This window comes from Alligator sinensis, unplaced genomic scaffold, assembly GCF_000455745.1.
Source record: "Alligator sinensis unplaced genomic scaffold, ASM45574v1 scaffold517_1, whole genome shotgun sequence".
NCBI classification, from domain to species: domain Eukaryota; kingdom Metazoa; phylum Chordata; order Crocodylia; family Alligatoridae; genus Alligator; species Alligator sinensis.
In genome coordinates, this window is record NW_005842236.1 from 608,883 (window position 1) to 630,970 (window position 22,088).

General features: G+C 42.8%; 1 protein-coding gene across 8 annotated transcripts in view; it reads right to left on the bottom strand.

Annotated features, from left to right (window-relative positions):
• The window catches only part of ABCC9 (ATP binding cassette subfamily C member 9), a 141,432-nt gene that overhangs the window by 57,399 nt on the left and 61,945 nt on the right, over positions 1-22,088 (bottom strand). For 6 of the 8 annotated variants that reach the window (XM_006027347.3, XM_025208522.1, XM_025208521.1 and 3 more), the window contains 7 exons: positions 21,217-21,322; positions 15,649-15,687; positions 13,914-14,015; positions 11,022-11,106; positions 9,044-9,124; positions 7,037-7,174; positions 4,765-4,890 (listed from right to left, as the gene is read on the bottom strand). In XM_006027347.3, coding sequence (XP_006027409.1) covers positions 4,765-4,890; positions 7,037-7,174; positions 9,044-9,124; positions 11,022-11,106; positions 13,914-14,015; positions 15,649-15,687; positions 21,217-21,322 — 677 coding nt within the window. The remainder of the gene's footprint in view (positions 1-4,764; positions 4,891-7,036; positions 7,175-9,043; positions 9,125-11,021; positions 11,107-13,913; positions 14,016-15,648; positions 15,688-21,216; positions 21,323-22,088) is intronic. The other 2 variants (XM_014521658.2, XM_025208523.1) reach the window with 1 other exon arrangement.

Genomic DNA, 22,088 nt, shown 5'->3' on the forward strand with positions numbered 1-22,088 from the left:
GTCAATCGCGTTAGATCATGCCTTTACTTGCAGAGGCAGAGGGACCCTTAGATGAAAGGAATGCAACACTGTATTATAACGGGGTTTATCCTGTGTAGGAGGGCCTAATTTCTTTTTTTCTCAGAGATACGTGTTTTCTTTGCTGGCCATTTTTCTAAAAAAGTAACCCCAAATCCACATTTTTCCATTATTAAAATGATACACCACTTATATATAGATGTAGATATAGTGGTGTTTCATTTTAATCACTCAAAATGTGGATTTTGGGTTACTTTTTTAAACCAAAAATTGGAATTTTTTTTAAATCAGAGAAAACCAGGATCCCTGCTCATCAGGCTAATTGTGGTTAAGGCACACCAGTTTCCATGGCCAACGGCACAAAAGACAGTATATGGCCAGCATTATGTCCAGCTGACTTTGACTCTTCAGTCTGATTTTCCAGGTATCCCTTGGGTCAACTCAGGGTAGACTTTAGCACAGGTCTGAAGCAGGGCTTGAACTCACATTTCAAGTAAGAGAAATGCCTTAACTATTTCACTACCATCCCCAAATGTGTGGCAACTATACTTGTCCTGAGCCCAAGAAGTCTATAAACAAATTACTAAACCTGAGATTTAGGTTCAATATTAAGAAGAATTTCTTACTATGGGGGTGGTTTAATCTTGGAAAAGAATACATCCCTCACCATTCACAGGGGATACGTTCTTGTATAAGATGGCGAATAAGGTGGCTGGAGGGCAGGGGCATGGCTCCGGTGGCAGCTGGAGCCTGGGGGCGGTGGTGGGAGCTTGGTGGTGGTGGTGGGAGCTTGGCGGCGGTGGCAGGAGCCCAGCAGCAGCAAGCACAGAGCTCCTGAGGAGCTCCTGTAAGTATATAAAGGGGATTTAAAGTGAGGGTTCGGCATTCGCAAATATTTGAAACCACGAATGCCGAACCCATGAATAGCGAGGGTTTCCTGTACCTAGGGATGTTGTGAAACCTCTATTACCTGGAGAGTTTAATTGCAGATCAGACAAATATTTAATTAGGATTATTTTATACATGGATGATCCTGCCTTGAACACATGTTTGGATTAAACACCCTCATTAGGTCCCTTCCAGCCCTTTTTCTATGATTCTCTGAATTTATACATTACATATGGTAGAAATTAGTCATGTTGCTAAAGGCACACTTGGAAAATGCTCAAGTACTATAGTGATGGGAGTAGTATAAGAGCCTAAACAGAATGGAAGTGTTGCATGAAATGGAGAGCAGTATATCCAGCATGCCTGCTCCTGCTCAAAAGAACCTGAGATTGGTGGAAGAGGTAAGAAATGACACTTGAGGTCACTCTTACAGTACAGAGCCTGAATCCAAGGATCCACTTTCAGTCAATACCAAAATATGATTTTAAAAGTTGTTACCATATTTCATGGTGTATAAATTGAGTTTTGGAGACAAATTTTTAACTCTTAAAATTCAACCTCAACTTATACATTGTCCCTCACATCAGTGTAAGGCACTGGAAGTCTGGACGGGCTCATGGAAGAGACAGCATGTTGGCAGGCTCCTGGGAGTTCAGGCAGCACATGTCCTGCTGGCAGCCTGTGAGGCCAGCCCCACAAGGTGCTGCTCCCATGGAGGGAAGGATAACCCCTCCCCCACCCAGCTCAGGGGCTGCCCAGCTTGTTGGCAGCTTGGCCCCTGGCTACAGGGCAGGCAGGGAGGCTCTGACAAAAGCAGGATCAGGCCCTTTGCTGCTTTTTACTTCAGCAGGCCAGCAGGATGCCTGGCACCACCTGGGAAGGGGCCAGCTTGCCCCAGGAGCAGCATGGGGTGTTGGGCAGGGGCAGGGGCAGAGACCAGCTCTGTCCAACACCCCTAGCTTCCCCACCACACCCCTGCCCAACTTAAGACGCCTTGTTGGATCTGGTCCTGGTCACGGGTGACGACCTGGTGAGGGGTCTGCGGGTACTCAACCACCTGGGTGACAGTGATCATCGCCTGCTGGAATTCACCATCCAGCACAGGGTGACAAAGGCCTGCAGCAAGGCAGTCGCCCTGGACTTCAGGAAGGCAGATTTCAATGAGGTAAGGAGAATAGTCGGGGAGGCACTGAGGTTGTGGAGGGGAGGGGAGTCAGGTGTCTAGGAAGAGTGGTCGTTCCTTAAGGAGACGATCCTCCAAGCCCAAAGGGCTTGGTGCCAGAGGACTCGAAAAGGGCCAATGTGGTCCCCATTTTCAAAAAAGGGAGGAAGGGGGACCCAGGAAACTATAGGCCAGTTAGTCTTACCTTGGTTCTGGGTAAGCTTTTTGAGAAAGTTATCCTGCTGCATGTCCGCAAGGGGCCAGCAAGGGAGATTATGCTTAGGGACAACCAACATGGGTTCATTAGAGGCAGGTCCTGTCAGACCAACCTGGTGGCCTTCTATGACCAGGTCACAAAATCCTTAGATGCAGGGGTAGCAGTGGACATAGTCTTTCTGGACTTTAGGAAGGCCTTCGACACTGTCTTTCACTCCATTCTCATTAAAAAATTAGGAGACAGTGGCGTCAGCACCTACACAGTCAGATGGGTCACTAGTTGACTGGAGGGCCGCGCCCAGAGAGTGGTGGGGGATGGGTGCTATTTGACCTGGGCAGTGGGGTCCCCCAGAGCTCGGTCCTCAGGCCTGCATTGTTCAACATTTTCATCAGTGACTTGGACGGGGGTGTAAAAAACACCCTATTCAAATTCGCAGATGACACTAAGATGTGGGGAGAAGTGGGCACGCTAGAAGGGAGGAATAGGCTGCAATCAGACCTAGACAGGTTACAGGGGTGGGCGGATGAGAACAGGATGGGTTTCAACACTGACAAGTGCAAGGTACTGCAGCTGGGGAGGAAGAACCAGCAGCATACCTACAGGCTGGGGAACTCCCTTCTCGTCAGTGCAGAGGCAGAAAAGGATCTTGGAATCATTATTGATGCCAAAATGAACATGGGCCAACAGTGTGAGGAAGCAGTCAGGAAGTCCAACCACACCTTGTCGTGCATCCACAGATATATCTCAAGCAGGTCCAAGGAGGTGATTCTCCCCCTCTATGCAACACTGGTCAGGCCGCAGTTGGAGTACTGCGTCCAGTTCTGGACGCTGCACTTCAGGCGGGATGGGGACAACATGGCGAGGGGCCAGAGGAGGGGCATCGGGGGCAGCAGGACAGGCCCTACGAGGCGAGGCTAAGGGACCTGAACCTGTTCAGCCTCCACAAGAGAAGGCTGAGAGGGGATCTGGTTGCCATTTACAAACTAGTCAGAGGAGACCAGCAGGTATTGGGAGAGTCCCTGTTCCCCTGAGCACTCCCAGGAGTGACAAGAAATAACAGTGACAAGCTGACAGAGGGTAGATTCAGGCTAGATATCAGGAGGGACTACTTAACTGTCAGGGCAGCTAGGATCTGGAACCAACTTCCAAGAGAAGCAGTGCTGGCTCCTACCCTGGGGGTCTTTAAGAGGAGGCTGGATAAACACCTCGCTGGGATCATTTGACCCCAGTACTCTTTCCTGCCATGGCAGGGGGTCGGACATGATGATCTGCTCAGGTCCCTTCCGACCCTACCAACTATGAAACTATGAAACTATATAAATGTGTTGACCAATACACTATAAAATATTATAATCTTCTAAGAAGAAGAACAGCGTATGAAATGCCAGTGGTCTGTACTGTAGTCTCCAGAAATCATCTCTTTGAAGAGTCTTTTTGGTTACCTATAACTTGGAATGAATAAAGAGTCAAATGGTGTTAGGTAGGGCAATGAGCTGGGGAAACAACTGCTATGGAGTGCAGCAGAACAAGGTAGATGCACAAAGAGAAGTGCAACAATGGAACAGCCTGAAATGGAGCTATGTCACTCAAAATAAAGACCCCTTTAACTGTCATGGCTTTGTAGTATGTCACTGTTACAACTGGCATCAGGGGATGGTTCTTCTCACCAACAGTGTTAAATTAAAAAAATATGCAAGGAGAGGAATCTGTCCTAGCTGAATTTGTTGCTGGGCTTTTTTCAGCAATTCATTGAACATCAAACTGCTTTCCACTAGACATGGCATAAAGAGGCAATATTATAACATACAGCCCTTTAACTCTCTGCATTTCACTGAAATGTATATGGATCCCCATTTGTCTAAAGGAGCTGAAGTTTGTATGCTAGTCCTAACATAAGGGGTACTGTTTGATTATACATAATACAGCCTCATGCATACCTATACTACAGGGATCCCAAGACTGCTATTAAGAAATAACCTTACCCACTCACTCCCATGCTGCACACATGACATGTTGTAAGAATGTGGTGTGCATTTGTTTTGCATGTGCTTAGGCTTTTTCTCATGATCTCTGTTCTGAGCAAGCATTCAGAATAGCTTTACAGACAATTGAATATTTTTTGGGTACTCACTGTGTACAGAGAAAGGGTAAATGGGCAGGGCTTTTTTTTGCAGTGGCAGTTTCATGACCACTGTGGAGATGGCATAGGCATACCACAAGCCACTTAGGTCTAAATCCTCCTGTGAACTCTGCTGATGCGCAGACTGCCATAGGCAAAAATGAACAGACAATCATGCATCTTCCAGACAGAATTTCATTTTGCACTCAAATCATAGAATCATAGGGCTGGAAGGGACCCTGAAGGATCATCAGGTCCAGCCCCCTGCATGAGCAGGTACAGATTCAAAAACATTAAAGGAGCAATAGTTTGCATACAATATACCCATCCATCCATCCTTACCCCACTGTCCGCAGTTACCTTTTCTAATTCTTGATCTTGACGATTCATCAGAGTTTTCCAGTGTTCATAAAGTTCAACGTCTTTGTTTTGGATGTCCTTCAAAGTCCCTTCTCTGAGCACCATACCATCCTTCATGGCTATGATCTAGGAAGGGGAACGAACAATAGAGCTACTCAGCAACATATCATAATCACTGTATTTGGGGTTCTGCAACATATCTTTACATCAGCTGGGTCAAGCTTGCCACTGAGCTAATTTCTGTGTTGACACTATTTTAGGGCTGTTCAACTTCTAAGTGGCTGGGGGCTGCCCACCCCACAGGCCACACCAACATGGACCACAGGCCTCCAAGTCACACATGACTTGGATGTCCAACAGCAACAGGCAGCTCCTGCTCCCCTGCTGCAGCATGCACTTGAAACCCCCTTCATCTTACCGCAGTGAATGTCTGTGCAGGTGCCTCCCAAGCTGCAAAGATCCTGCATGCATGCCCCCTCACTGCTATACTTCATGACCCCCGTCTTACCCTGAGCTCATACCACCCCTTGAGGGAGGCACAGAACACAGAAAGTGGAGGAAGGACTGAGAGCTCAGAGACTCTAGCTGCTATGCAGCCAGAGCAACAGGGAGAGCGGCAGGTGCTTGAGGACCTTAACTTAACCCTTCATGGGCGGCATGTGGCCTGTGGGCCACCAGTTAGACAGCTCTGTCTTATTCAATTTCAGTATATGTTATTCAATTTCTTTTTAATGTTACTTTGGCAATACACATTTTACAATGAAACTATTACAGGCAATAATAATTTGTAGTCATACTTGTCTTGTTCTTCCAAGGACACAATAGATAAGGATGACAATTATAATTAATTTACATTTATATAATACCTTTTAATCAAAGATTCTAAGCACCTCCAATCAGTTTACAAGTTATGGATCAATTCCTTACCCCATGAAATGGAAGTAAAGCGTAAGTAAAATACTCCTGTTTTGGTAACCCATGTCACCTACCTTTGTGGACAGATTAGGTGGAAGGTAGAATCTGGGGAAGGGGTTCCATGCACACTACAAGGACAGGTTCCTGGCAGGACTGTCATTTAAAAACTAGGGGCCTTTGAACACACAACAAAATTCACCTTTAAAGTGGCTAAATGCCCTTTTGCACGGCTTTAATGGTGTTATTTACATGCACGGCAGAATATTCCACTTAAATGGTGTTACTATTTACATTCTCAGTGGCGTATTCTACTTAAATGACTTTGTAACTTAGCAAGGTAAAACCCCTCTGAGGCATTTTAGTTTGCTAGCTAACAAAGTGCAATGGTGCACGGGGCACTGGAAGCCAACGTGCCTGGGAAAGCTTGGGCTTGGCGGACTTCCAGTGCCCCATGCATTGTCCCTACCACCTTCTCTTGCTGCCAGCACACCCAGCCACCCTCCTGCCACCTTGCCACTCTGCCCCAGGGGCAAGCCAACTGTTCCTGGGCAGTCCCAGGCAATGGGGACGGTGCACAGGGTGATGGAGCTTACTTGCCTCTCCCACAGTTAGGGGATGAGCTGCCAGCAAGCCAAGCAGTTCCTGAGCTGCGGGAGACCCCAGTGCTTCCCTCTGTGGTGGCGGTGCCCCCCAGGTGTCACCTGCCCACTGGCACCTTGCCTGGGTGATCCTTGGGGGTGCCACCACTACGGAGGGAAGCATCAGGCCCCATGCAGCTCAGGCAGGTAGGCAGACTCTGTGGGGGGGAAAAAAAATCAGGCTCCTCGATGTTTTTTTCCCCCCCCTCAGTGAAGCCTTCCTGCACGAGCTGCCACTGGGTCTCACAGCCCCTGACCTGCATAGGGCCCAGTGTTTTCCTCTGTGGTGGCAGCACCCCCTGGGACCTCCTAGGCTGAGTGCTAGCGGGCGAATGCCAGCCCAGGGGGGCACTGCCTCTGTGGAGTGAAGCACCGGGCCCCGTGCAGCTCAGGAACCTCTCAGACTGCTAGCAGCTTACCCTCACCCACACCGCAGGAGAGGCAGGTAGGCTGGGGGGAAAAAAAAAAGGATCAGGCCCCCTCACCCTTGTACACATGATGTGGGTTTAATTCTCCCTAAATTGAAGTGGTGGAAACCGTGGGTTTTTAAAAACTCACCATTTCAATTTAGGGAGAATTAAACCCCCGTTGCATGTACAAGCACCCTAGGATCTGCCTTCCATTTTATACCTACCAGGGGCCCATAGAAGTTACTGCAACCCTGATGATTTGAAAAACTAACAAGTAGGAAACTAGAATGAAGAAGGCTCCCCTCTTACCCAGTCAGCATGTGGCAGATATTGTAATTTGTGTGTCACCAGAACAAGTGTTCTTTTGTCTTCTTGGAGGAATTTCAAGATACCTTCCTGCATCAAGTGATCACTTAAGTGAATGTCCAGTGCAGAGAAGGGGTCATCCTGTGAACAAATAAAAAAAAATAGGGGCAGAGGGTTATGAACTAGCATTTGCTTACTTATTTTTTTAAACACTTGACCCAATGTAAAAGAGCCAACAGCTTTTAGTGAAGTGCCAAACATCTTACTAATTTACATGTGTTAGTTACGGGTAAACTAAAAAACAATAAGATAAAAGCTATTGCTGTGGAATTAATTCAGATTTCCCTTATGATTTTTTTTGTTTTGCTTTTGATTCATAAGTCAGTTGAGCACTAGTTCCAGATGGACAGACATAAAACTACGGGTATGCAAAGCTTTGGTTGCCGATTCAATTTGGAGAAGATTCAGCCCGATTCAGAGGCCAAATCACCAAAACCAAATTGAATTGGGAGACCAGAAAAAACCTCTGAATCAATTTGGAAAAGATTCAGAAAAAGATTCGAAGATTCGGAAGACAGTTTTTCTGGGGAACAGAAACTGAGAAGAGGGAGGGGGAGCAGGGGGGAAAGACTGACATCTGTAGCTGGCCAGTGACTGTGATCTTTCCCTGAGTTCCCTTCCAATCACAGTGCTCTGCAGGAGGGACATAGAAACAGCACATAAGCCTCTGTCTGCATCCTTTCTGTCCCTTTGTGAGCTGTCTCTGCCTGAGCAACAGGAGATCTCCCTGTTACAGGCTACCATCCCTGCTGGTTTCATCCTGCAGTGCTTTAACACACACACAGAGTCACACATGTCACGAGTTTTCCTTGTCAGCAAGTTGAGGTGCAGTTTTCCAGAAACCCCTGCACCTATCTCCTTGAAACTTGACAGGCCTCATGCCCTCAGAAGGGGCTACCATCCTTGCTGTTTGCATCCAAATCTGCCTCAACACACACACGACATGAGTTTTGCTTTCAGCAGTTTGAGGTGCAGTTTCCCAGAAACCCCTACACCTATCTCCTTGAAACTTGGTAGGCATCATTCCCTAAGAAGGGGCTATTGATTTGGCCGAATCGATTCAGGACAATCTGAATCTCAGAATCAAACCACTGTCCCCCAAATCGGCCGACTCCGAATCAAATACTTCCCTATTCACACAGGCCTGATAGAAACTAGCGAAGGACTGGAACTGTAAATCGCTTACCCGTATCTGGGTAAGACTCAGGCCTAATCTAAATAAGTATCTGATGTCATCTGTTATTCTACATAACACATCCAGCAAAGTCTGTAGCAATGGCAGCTTCCAGACCTACTAATATTGTGATTTTACTAAAAGGAAAGAATTATAAAGGTGAGGGACTAATTCAAATTTACAACAAAATCTCTTATCACAGATCTCAATTGTGCCAGTAGGTAGTTTATTCAATGCATATGTTACACTAAAATAATTGAGGGTATTTTTATTTTAACACATCTTCTAAAAGTCCACCAGTTTATTTTGCATGGAAATCAAGCAGCCCTCATATAGATGATGACTTTCACAATGTGAATTGAATTTGGAGTAGTGAGACAGAAGTGAAAAGCTGCACATCTCTTTGCTAAATACTGAATCTATTCATTCCCTGCAGTAGGCTAAATTTATGTCCATACTCTTTAGGATGCTCCCTTAATTTCACAGGGATGAGGCAGTTTAGTAGGACACTACTCAGTGCAAGGAAAAGTATCTTAATCTGTTCCAAACATTTGAAACTGAGATCCATAAGAGGCCTCTCCTTTGTAAAACTCCTTCTATGTTCTGGTACTTTCTCTGGTCATTGCTCATTTGTTCTTCTTAATACTTGTGCATTCTGGATTGAAAAGTAGATTGTCAACTGAATACAGGTTCTTGTAAGAAATCTAATAATGAGGGACAATCATTTTGTTACGGAGTTTCCACATGTTATGTATTAAAAAATAAAAACAACTTACCAAGAAAACAACATTGGTATTTTGATAGAGTGCTCGAGCTACACAGATTCTTTGCCGTTGGCCTCCACTTAAGTTAATGCCCTAATGAGTAAAACAGATCATAAATATGAATCATTTGAATAAACAGAATGAGTTGTGCATGGCATATATATTGCCATTTTAAAAACCACCCAAAGGAATATCCCAATAAATAGTCGAAGCAAGCACTGATAAAATGCTAGTCCTGTGGGTGAACAAAGTAATTGTATTATATCCTAAGAAAGAAACCATAATTATTAATCCAATTTTGCATAAACTAATTATGAATATCCAGGAAATTATAAGTTCTTTTCCTGGTACACTAGACCTTTCTTAGACAGTATAGTTCAAATGCTGCTGACATCAACTATGACAGCAAAATATGTACAACTGTTATCAAAGTAGTCTTTCATATAGAAAGGGGTGACCTAAAAAATAACAAAGGTAGACGATTTAAAAAAATTAATTTAAAATAGAAACACTGCTATGATTCAATTTTTAAGGTATTTTATATGGAAATGTATTTCCCCATTATTTTAATAATACGTAAACTTACAGTGTTACTAAAAATACTGCAAACTGTTATTGCAACTCATATGAACATCCATAAAGTAGCTTAAATGTCTGTCCAAAACACTGATAGCAGAGAAGCCACAGAAGCACAGAACTGAATGCTGGCTACTGCCTGAGTTTTTTGCAGTGTCCCAGATCGAACTCTGTGGACATGTCCCCATGAGCGGGAATGTGCATTTTCCCAGGGACAAACATGTGCCACAGCTAGTTGTCCCCAGGGAATGCCCCTGCACGCATGCTCTGGTATGCAGAAAGTTACCCCAGATGGGGTAGGGGAGGCTGGGGCCAGCACCTGGGCTGGCCCCAGCAGCCTTACCTTGGGCCCTGGGAGCCACCCAGGGCTGCAGCAGTGGCGATCCAAGCATGTGGAGCCTGGCTAGCACTGGAGGGTGGTTCTGGCTGGTCAGGCTCCAGTTTTGGGAAGTGTACTCTGCTCCCATGTGCACCACCCACCATTTTCTGTCTTGTTCTTTCCTGACAGCAGGTTCCCATTGTGTCAAAAAAAACTCACTGCTCTGCTAATTGGTAGTGCAGTGAATGCATGCATATGCTGCACATGCAGTTTGCAATGCTGCAGATGGGTTTGCAGGTACCCAAGCAAGCTAGTTTAAATCTGGCATAGGTATTTTCCAACAAGCTGCAATCACATCTTCAGATTTTAGTGAAAATATACTGATGAGAGTTTAGAAGTAAAACTCCTCAGGTATGAGGTAAGTGCCATAGCTCTTTACTTTTGTCTATGCCACTAAGTAAATATAGACACAGGTTCAATTCTTATTTACACCAAGATCACCTTTTCCCATTCTAGTAGTGTTAGAGGGTTATATTTACATCCATTTTCAAACCTCTTTACTCTGCCAGAGTGATGTAAAGGGCCTTCATTGTAAATGAGAATCAGGTGTACAGTGTACAATGAACATAATGAAATTACTGCAGGGATAAATGTCTTCTATTGTTTTTAGTAAGTCTGTGCATTATTAGTGTCCTAAATGGCTTAATTTTCCCTGCTGCATGATAAAAAGGAATGCAGTAATTCCATGGTACTTTACAGAACAATTTAATGCACAGGGATGGATTCAAATCGCAGCAGCCAAGAGAATTACGCACATTTGCATGCAAGTAACTACATGATTTTAGACGAAGGTCTCTGCCTTGGTGATCACATGAGAGGACTGACTAGTACCATAAAAAGTAGAATTAATAGGTTACTAAGTATCATGAGTCTGATGAAAAGACTAATAAATACAGAATAACTATAACAATCACTACAGAAATAAAACTACTACTAACATTTACCAGGCTTTGCAGCCCAATGCAAACAAGAAATGTGACATTAAAGAGTGCCTTCTTATTACATAGACCAAACTGTCATAACAACTTTCTTTACCCTTTCTCCAATTTCTGTCTGATCACCAAATGGTAACAAGTCAATGTCGGGTTGTAGAGAGCAGGCATCTGTAACAGTTTTGTATCTGTAGAAAGAATGTCAGCTCAAGACCATTATTAATTATAGAAGGTAACCAGTCAAGAAAACAAAATCATTCACTCAAGATTCAAACTGACTCTCTTGCTGAGGTTCAAAAGATTTTGAATAACTTTAAAATGACTTCTGTGAGGACTGTACAAAATAGTATCTTTATTAGTGTTATTTTTTTACTGGATCTACTTTCTTGTGATCTAAAAACTACCATTAGTGGGTGTGTCTACATGATGTGTGTGGTAGATTAATCTACTGCACAGTAAGGCATCACCATTTACACAAGTGCATCATTTACCACACAGTAAATCAGTCTACTGTGCAGGTAGCTACTACCTATAAATATAGGTAGTAAACTAATTGCAGAGTAGTGCATGTGTAAATGCCAAGCAGCATCGGGTAACTCTCTCCCCCGCCCCAGTCCCGGTGCTGTTCAGCTCCCAGCCAGGAACTGGTCTAGAGCAGCCCCACAAAGGGTTTTCCCATGAAGTCTGGAGCTGGCTGGGAGCTGTCCCACTTTTTGGGCAGCTCCCAGCCACCTCTACGATGCTTGCAGAAACCCCTGATTACCCCTGACCAGCCCAGAGCTGGCTGGGAGTGGCTCAAGAAATGGGACAGCTCCCACCCAGCCCCTGGCTGCATAGGGAAGCCCTGCTGGTAGGCGTGTGCGAAACAGGCCATATTCGATTCGAATTCGGATTTGGCCTGAATCAAGGACAGTGATTCAATTCATTGATTCGGATCACTGTCCCCAATTAGATTTGGCCAACTCCAAATATGAAGATTCAATGCTGATTTGGAGAATCGGTGATTTGGCCACAGGCACAGCTTTAAATGTTTTTTCTACATACCTCAAGGTACTAAGCGCAGCTTATGAATGCTGTGATGGTGGGACAGATGGAGTGTCCCACAGGAGCGTGGGGGGCCCCCCTGCGTTCTCGGCAGCAAACCCGGAAGTGGACTGGAAGTACTTCTGGTCCACTTCCGGGTCCATTGCCAAGCACACAGGGCCACCCCCCGTGCCCCTCTGGCTCAGCAATCAGCCGTGGGGGGACCCCGGGTGCCCCCCAGACCGAGGAGGCACCAGTCACTAAGGCGGGGGGCCCCCCAGTGCGCTCCCCTGCAGACCCCAAAGTGGACCGGAAGTGCTCCTGCGTGCTGGGGAGCCCCCTGTGCTCCTGTGGGACGCTCCATCCTCCCCACCATCACAGCATTCATGAGCTGCCTGCTACCCTGAGATATGCAGAAAAAACATTTAAAGCTATGTCTATATCCAAATTGCTGAATCTTTCCAAATCGATTTGGAGGGTTCCAATTCGATTCAGAGAGATTAAAGGGTCTCCTGATTCGATTCAGATTTGGAGATTCAACCACCGAACTGGGCCGAATCTCTACCAAATCTAATTAGGGACCGAAGCTTCGCACAGCCCTACCCACTGGGCACAGGACTTGTCCCCATATGCAGGGGACCAAGAGAGCTCTGCAGTGGTAGCTGCCTCCCAGCCCCCTGCACATCAGGACCCCTCCCAATGTGCACGGGGCCAGGAGACAGCTGCCGCCACAGCCAGTAGAGCTCTTCTGGTCCCATGTGCATGGGGACCATCCCATGCTCCCTGCCAGCCCCCAGGCTAGCACCTCAGGGGACCCTGGACCTCCATTAGCTGCTGCAGGGGGCCAGAGCAAGGTAGGAGTAACCCTGTACTAGGCTGTTCCTGTTGGGAGCAGATTTGATTCCAACAGGGAACATGTATAGACATGCTCCCAGGGAAGGCTTACTGCACAGTATTTTACTGCACAATAAGCCTTTACAGCATTAATAGCACATGTAGACACAATCCAGCGAGTACCATTTCTGCACTATTTATATGAAGAGACCATCCAACCCTTTTAATTAATTCCTTGAGTAAATGTGCAGTAAGTTTCCATAATCATAATCCATAATCATTATTTTCCCTCTCAGTGCTTCTTCACTTGCTTTTGCTCAGAAGTGCAAATAGCTAAATCAGGCAAAATCATTCTCTGATCTGAATGGAAACAGGAAATCTTATAAGAGAACTTGTTGCCACGCAATTCCCAGCTCTGTAGGAGGTAGTTAGGAATAATCTGCTGATAAGCATCTGAGCTCTTTCTCCGCTAATGTCAATTAAATTAGCCTGATTAAAAACCTCTATGAACCTGGCCCCTGTACCCCTGGATGTATATCTGGAGTTTGAGATTTGCCCATCACGTACTGTTCTTACGTGAATTGACACATCTTAGGAAAGCTTACACTGAGAGGAATGGAATTTGTTTTTAATAGCTCAGAGTGCTGCACATAAAAATTACTAACCTCCAGGAATTTGTTTTCCTAAAATCAAGTCACTTTTTCCACTGTATTTCTTAGCTGACTTCTTAAATTAACATAGGCAACAGCAGGCATGATAGAACCAGAACATCTCAGTTTTGATATTCAGTTCCTTTGCATTTCCAATTAGAGACACATATCATTGGGTTAAGGTAGGCACACTAAAGGCAAGCCTGTCCTGAGCCCACTTCTATTGATTTAAGTTTTAGAATGTGATTCTCTAATATCCATTGGAGTAGAAAAGAATCAAGGCATGAATGATGGCTAGGTCCTCTGCTCCCAGAGTCACATGATGACCCTGGAATCTCATCCTGAATCAGAAAACTAGACAACATGTTTCTAGTCTCCACATGTAACAGGGATGCAGAGGTACCTGAGACAGTATGTAGCCAAGGGCAGAATGAGCACCAGCCAATAGAAAGCCTACAGAATGAACTTACATATAAATTGCTAATTACCTCTGTTTGTTAAAAGGGCTCCCACAGGTAATGTTTTCTTCCACTGTAGCATTCAATAGCCATGGCTTCTGTGCTGCATAAGCCACAGAGTATCTGTTTCGACTGAAAAAATTAGAGCACCAGTGAATGAGATCAGCCTGACACTTCTTAGAATTGAGTTAACAGTATGCATTAAAATGTAGGCAATGGAAATGCACAGAAAGCAACCATGATAAAAATAAGGGGAGAAGCTTTAAATGAGAAGGTTACAGCACCCTCTCTCCGCCTTGAGGTTAAAGGTTTTCGTTCTAGGTTGTGTGACTTCCACACATGCTTGAAATGGGCTGTTACTTAGCCAGACTTGATATATGCAATTGGGGACCAAAAACACATTATAAATGTCTAAAACTACCATTCTGTCAATTATTAAATCCTGAACATAAATTTTAAAATATAGAAGCATATCAACTTGGGTTCTTTTATTTTCTGCGGTCAAAATCATCTACTTATTAAACAACATTAAAAATTGAGATTATCAGTCCATTTGCCTTGCTGACTTTCGGTGTTCATAGGTTATGTTAAACTGCTAAGTGCTTGCAATACATTTTTAGTAGAGCTCTTTCTCTTATATTTAACTCCATGTTAACACCTTAATGGACTGACATGGCACAGTAAAGTAAGATAATTCTGTACTAATTTGGATAATAGCATTATGGTCTTTCAAGTAAATATGCATACTTTGAAAGTACCTGCATGTATAACAATATCTAAATCACACTTGCTTGGCTGCTGTGCCCTTTACTCATGCTGTTTAGCTTATGCATTGCTGCCAATAAGATCATACAGTATCAAACATTTTTCTGAGACTTCTTCACTACTTAAACAAGAAGGTGTGAATTACAGATGCACTGTTAGTCTGAAATCTAATTTCTCAATCTATGTTGCTTCAAGTAAGATAATTCACATTATTTTTAATGTTTGAATCCTTTTTATGGGAAGTTTCCATGTTTTGTGAGAGAGGGTGCTAAGGTATTGGAAACAGTGGTTAGAAGCATTCAGCATTATCCCATAACTTATTGTGTTTAGGGATTTAGAAGGCACCAATATGTTAATATATCTCCTTAGATTGTCACGTATCAGATAATGCAGTGGTTCCCAATTACAGTTATGTGTATACTACTGATGTAGTACTTTTGCCATTTTGTGAAAGGTATTTTTGGCCTCCTTACCTTCCATCAGGACCTGTTTCTTCCCACTGAAGTCAATGGCACAGTAAGTAAGTGACTTCAACAAAAGCAAAATTAAGCTATCTTCCACATGCCATCACTATCCACCCTGCTTTCACTCTGTGAGCTCTAATACAGGAGTGAGACTAAAGATTTGGAGCAGCAGAAAATCCATTTTTGATTACCACAAATGGGAGGATGGAGGCATTACAGCCTGACATCTATAAGCCAGATCCTCCATGTTACTGGGTGCCCTAAGTTCTCAGCACTGCCAGTGGGAGTTGAGAGCACTTAATAATATGGGGGAAAATGCTTTACACTCCTCATGCTCAAGCTTGTAAACTGATAGAGGAGCAAAATTCCCTGTTCAGATTGGGAACCACTGCATTTAGTCAGATAATCCTTTAGCAGGTGATTATCTACATGGTAAGAAGACAAAGATATGACTGAAGAATACAAAGATGGAGGTTCAGGGAGATTCTGAGGAAGCATATAAATCAGATCAAATACACTGAAAATGGAACTAATACCTTCTGGGTGCTTCCAAAGAAGGTTCATTTTCATTTACACTGTAAGTTATGGTAAATGATGTTTAGTATTCAGGAAATATAGACAGCAACTTTATGTGTAAAATTAATCTATAGGGAAAATGGTTATTGTTCATACTTAAACATGTACATTCCTATATCAATTTGCCTTTTAAAGAGAAAATTGTGCAAGTATAATTATTGATATATAGGAAGAAATTGTGGCTCTGCTGTTTTTCATTACCACATACCTGTACTGTCAGCAAACTGAACTAGCAAAGTTACAATGTGGTTTGAAAATTACTTTAAAAATAACCAGGGAAGTTTAATACCTACCAAAGTAAGGCACCAGTAATACTTGAGCATATATAAGTTCGGCAGGCACTGTGCATGCTCCCCCACAGAGTTCTGTCAATGTATTGTAGACCAATTTCAGTTCTAACCCTGAGTTATGCCACATCATACTTTGAACATGGTTTTGAGATATGCTTAAATGGGTTCTGACTTGAAATCACTCAACTCATTTTCAATGGTCAACCAGGAAAAGTTTTCCATGCTGATCAGTAGAAATAAAATGCTGTATCATCGCCACCACGTAGCCCTGCCCCACATCACAAATTCATCAAGGAACATTTTTATACAACACATTTTCAATGGCATGCAATGGCAAGCATGATATATATAACATCATAGCTTTCCCTTTTTATTAACAGAGTTAACAGGATTGCTGTTATAGGATTCTAGTCAAAGGAGGCCTGGAATAGTATGGTGTTTGTTACCAGGAATGGTGATGCATCACTGCAAGCTGCAATAGCTTGGAAACCTAAAAGAGGAAGGTTATGCTAGGTAAATGGAAACAGATATTAGGAGGGATTATTTAATTCATTATTTGCATGACTTTCCAAAAAAGCCCATGAGTGTATGGCATAGAAGTTGGATCCTCAGGATGAAATACTGTATGGCTGAGATCTGAATGTCAGCCTGTCTGCCAGGAGAGAATCATCAGTAGCTGCAGAATATCCAACTGCAAAGGGTATAGACTTCTGACAGTAGAGCCCTGCTAATGCAAGATTTATATATTTAGCATTTTCCTAGAACTGGGATGTGTTGGATCTGCTCCTCTGTATAAAATAACTGATGGCTTCAATAATTCTTATCTTTAGAGGTGAGTAATGTTGTGTTTTCGTAAAACACCCCAAGTAGAAAGTGTTATAATGTCATGAGTGAATATACTTTATTATCACTCTCTGCTTTTTTTTCATTTTCCTTTGATGTATGAGCATCACAGATTCTAGCTTAGGTAGGACATTGTTTAACCAGAATCAGCACTTCATCATCAGAAGCTTCCTATCTTTTTGACTATGGAAAGATATTCCAAAAGAGGAAGAGATGGAGGGATTTCAGATATGAAATATGGTACAAATTAGCCCAAACTAAAGGGACAAAAAGTCCTGGAGTTCCAAAGATTTCCATTTAAAAGGCTCTATTTGGATACAGCATTTTATAAACCTGTGCCTAATAGGTTTATGCATTTAAATCTGTTTGTTTGCTTTTTACTCTTTACAGAAAAAATATCTACATTTCTCCACAATGGATTGTTCCCAGAAGCCTTAAACTATGAAAAGCATTGGATTAATCAGATCAATCAGTTAACTTCTACATTTTGTACATTAGCTTGTCAAGTGTACTCAAAATCAAGGTTTTTAGGGAAAGTAAAAAAGAGACTTAGATGAAGACTGGACTGCTTTCAATGTGCACAAGGCTGGAGCTTTACAGACACACTAACTTATCTTCAAGGGCCTTGATATACATTGTACTTTGAGTTGTTTAAACATTGATTGGTGTTAGTCCTCCCTCAAATTTGGAGCAGCCACACCTTAAAATTAAAAACCTTCTCTGGCTGTGCCCAAACTGCATAGCTATGACTTGCCACTAGAAGCCTGACTAGGAGCTACCTTGTTCCTCCTCTATCCCCCTACACCCCACTCCTGGACCCATCCATGCTCTGCAACCTGGCTAGCTGGCATGTGCTCTTACAACTGATAGTGCTCCACCTATGATGTGTGTTTCTAACCAGAAAGTATAGCAGCAGTTGACGCTACCTAGTAACACTAGCTTTCCATCATCTCCAGCAGTCTGTCATAGCATGGGATGAAAACATATCAGTAATGAAGTTGATCCACACGTTTTGCCTTGGCCTTGTTTTTCACTTGGCACAAATATTTTGTGCAAAAGCAGAATGTACAAGGGAGAGGGCATGTAGGGGAAAAGGAGCTTTTGCTTAGCCATTCTCCTCCTCTGCTTGGTGGTTTCATGGCTTTTGTACAGATTTGATTTTTGCACCTCATACAACTTTGTCCACATGGGAAAGTACAGCAGAAGATATCTATAACTCAGGTAAAGTTTGGAAAGGAACTTTGTAACTCAGGTCTTCAAAAAGGGCTGAGTGGATCCCCCAGTCTTCCTTATATAGGAAGCCTCCCTAGCCAGTGACTCACTGGAAAAACTGTAAATCAGTGTTACATCAAAGGCTGGTGACAGTTGCAAACCAGTGGGAAAGAACATCTCTTCCTGACCTACCACCACAAAGTGATGAAGTAGCTGAAGGCAATAGAAAATCTGGATTATACAGCTTGTTTTAGTCAAGGCCTCATATAGGAAAATATACTGTAACTCCTTTCTCTAAGGAAGAATTTTCTCCCTGGCAACTTCTCACTAGTCAGAATTGTACAAGTTTATCCTACGGCAGATTTAGGCCCCAAAAGGGCAAAATTATCCCCTTCCTGTACCAGGGTAAAGCTAAATGAATTACTGCAGATGTACACCAGCGTAACTGAGGACCAAATCTGGACCAATATTACTATACCTACATTACTATGTCTGACATTGCTGGGGAATTTACCCTGCCTAAATCTAATCCCCTTGTCCACCACTTGATCAGCAAATATATTGTCTCATGCATTCCGAATCACATGGAAAGGGTATTAAGAAAGTAATTAGAACCTTTATTATGACTTTGCAAAATACAGCAACAGGATTCATTTAGTTAATACCTGAGGTGTCCTTCTGCATTCACCTCTCTTTCAGGCAATCTGAAATTATCAGCAAAACAACTGTTTGTGTCAGTTTTACCAAAGTATTGGGTGCAATGTACAAAGTGGTGAGTCAGTAAGGCCTTAGATAGTTCACATTGGCTCAGTTACATATTTTGTTATGTGTAAATTGTAAGTCCACAAAGAGAATAGTTTTAATGTCACTCCTAAAAGCTGTGAGGATTGAATATTGCTATTCAGAGTATCATGGAAAATATATTTTACAAGCGACCAGAGTGACATATGTTTGAAAGTCACTGATCATATAATGTTCTCATGTACCCTTTGGCAAAACATGTTTGTGATTTTTCATCCTTCTTTATTGTTGTTTCAACAATTACAGTTCTTTGAGATACTCAATTTAAAGGGCCCAAGACAAGCTGAATATATGCAACTTAAACCAAAGCCAGTGCCCCAAAAAAGAAATATCAACTGCTTTAAATTTGCTAGTGGTACTTTTGGGGAAGCATTATTATAGAACTTTTTTGATATTGTTAAGAATTACTACTCTTAGGGCACATCTACAGGTTTCCCTATGGCGATGTTGTTATTGCACCGTGCTTTAGTACTTCCTTTTGAAAGTATTAAAGCATGGCGCAGTAACTGCCCATACTGTGCCATATGCGCAGCACACGATTATTTTTAGCAGCTACTTCACCGTAGCAGTGTGCTATAATGGGGGATTATTAGTGCTGCTATGGCGAAGTAGCTGCTGGTCACATGTAGACACCTGTGGATGCTATATCATACTAGCATCACGTGTAGATGCACCCTTACAGTATGATTTCACTTTGCTGTCTGGAGATTCATATGTGTGCTTGAATGTTTGTAAGATTAATTTTCTGAAGATAATTATTGAAATAAATTAAGTATTGAAAGCTTTCTCTTTATATATTGATCCTTCAATATATACATGGAAAGGAATGACATCTCAAAGTCAACATCTGGTTTAAATAGTGTAATTAATTGTGATAAGCATTATTACTTTAGGTCAATGTATTACAGTTTACACCCAATTCTCTATTCAGACCTACTAAAGTTACCGTTGCATCGGCTCCAAGTTTACCTATTGTCCCAATGAGATGATTTGTTTTAGAATAGCACCCAGTGAAACATGGCTGGGGAACAGAAAATTGCCACATATATTGTACACAATAATGACAGGAAAAGGAAAATCATTAAACTTTAAAAACTGCTGTAAAGAAAAAGGGGAAAATAGATAAATATCCGAAGAATTGGGCACACCATTTGGAACAGTGTGATGAAATTCATCCCCCTTCACTACACAAAATTCAAAGAGATGAGCTGGGAGTCTTAGACTCAGGCAAACAGAATCAATCTCCCAGATCACAGAGCAAGTATTAGGACTGGAGCACATTCCCAGCCCCACCCTCCCCTCCTTCGCCTACTACAGCTGTTATTCCAAGCTGTGGCTGGAATATAGTGCTGCTCAACTGAACCTCAAATACAAGGGTTCTCATTTATTAGATCTGCATAAGTGTGGATCCAATGGCCACCACCCATGGGCAGCACTGTCTTCAACCATAGCACCCTGCTGCACTGAGCATAAGCAGGCCTCATCCTACTTCCACAGATGTCAACATTAAAGATTTGACAGACTTCAACAGGTACAGGCTTGGATCATTCTCAGTCCAAGCTCTCACTGGGCTTTTCTTTATTAGCAGCATCATCTTTAAACTGGAAAGAGGATTTTTCATTTATGCTGGTACCTGACATGTGTCACACTACAAATTAACGTTGCCGAAACTTTGATGTGTCCTCTCTTTATTGTTACCCGCAGCACAATCAAGTAAAACAATGCCGGTCAGCCTAATTACAATTAGACAAGAATCCAAAACTAGTATGCAGTTTTGTCCTTTATATTTGTTAAATATTCTATTTAATTTATTTTCTCTCTTTGTATAGGGGATGGAGGAATTTCACAATCATTTTCACGGGCTTGAGTAACAGCAGTATAGGGTTTGCAACACATCATATGAGTATAATGGTCACAGAAGGAATGCTCAAGGAATAAAGAATACACACATGTTGTAAAACGGTGGCTCTCCTAAAAGGACAATGGCAAAAATCCCATCATGGAACCACTGTTTCATCCCTGATGCTTTACATTGTGCCTTATACCACATATTTGACATGTAGATGGGTATATCCTTCCAATTCAGGTCATAAACTAAGATTAGTATGCTGGAGACTGACCACTCAGCTGTTTTCAACTATTTTTAGATTCCCTTACAGTTCTTTCCTCAACAATCTCACTATTACATCTCCTACCCTGCCACAAAGAAAATATTATCAGCTGCAACACAAAGGATCTGAGGTAAATGTGCTGGTGACACTTTGTAGGGAATATTTTGGCAGGTGCAACCGGATGATGAGCCAACACATTTTGCACTGTTCATTATGAAACCCTGTTCAGGTCATCTTAGAATAGAACAATTAGAAGCTGTGGAAAACATACTTGCTCCAGTGAACTTTTCCCTCCAGAGTCTGCATCTCTCCAAGTATAGCAAGGAGAAGTGAAGATTTGCCACAGCCCACCTGACCCACAATCATTGTCATCTGACCTGTAATGATAAAAGAAATAATAATTAATACATAATGAAAACCAGAAAAGATTACCAAATGATCAAGGCCTAATTCACTAAGCATTTAAAATACATGGTTATACTTGTTGCTACCCAATATGCTTTTGTGAATATGAAGTTCTACATGTTTCCAGCTAATTTTTAAGGAATGGATACAGGCATACAGTATCTTCCATGAGGTGAATATATTTTTATGTTATATGCTGTATGTGTGTTAATGACATGTTGTATGACATAATTCCCCTGCATATTCCTATTCTTGCAGTGCAGGAATGTCTGACTTTAAAGGTCACATGTGGCTGCATTTTGGGGGTTGTTTGCAGTTACTTAGGGTGAAGTTACATATTACTATTTCAACACTACTAATGGCACTTAAAATGTGAGCATCCACATGTTAAAGCCTGTTAATTCATGCTATGCCCTCTGAGGGCACATCCAGACGAGCACGCACATGTGTCTTGCAGCATCTCAAACCCCTTTGAGACACTGCAAAACGCACGTGTGGGAACAAAAAAATGTTCCCTGTGCTGAATATTTGCAGCCTGCAGACAAAATTAGACCCCTGGATATCCAGGGATTAAAAAAAAATGCGCCACGGAACAGCAGGGCAAGGCACTGGTCAAGACTGTGCCTGGAGGCAACCCAGGCGTCTGTCCTCCAAGACAGATGCTCTGGTTTCTGAACAGAGTGTCTCTGTGGTGCTTCTGCTGCCCCCGGCACTGTCAAGGGTAAGTTAGGGACATGG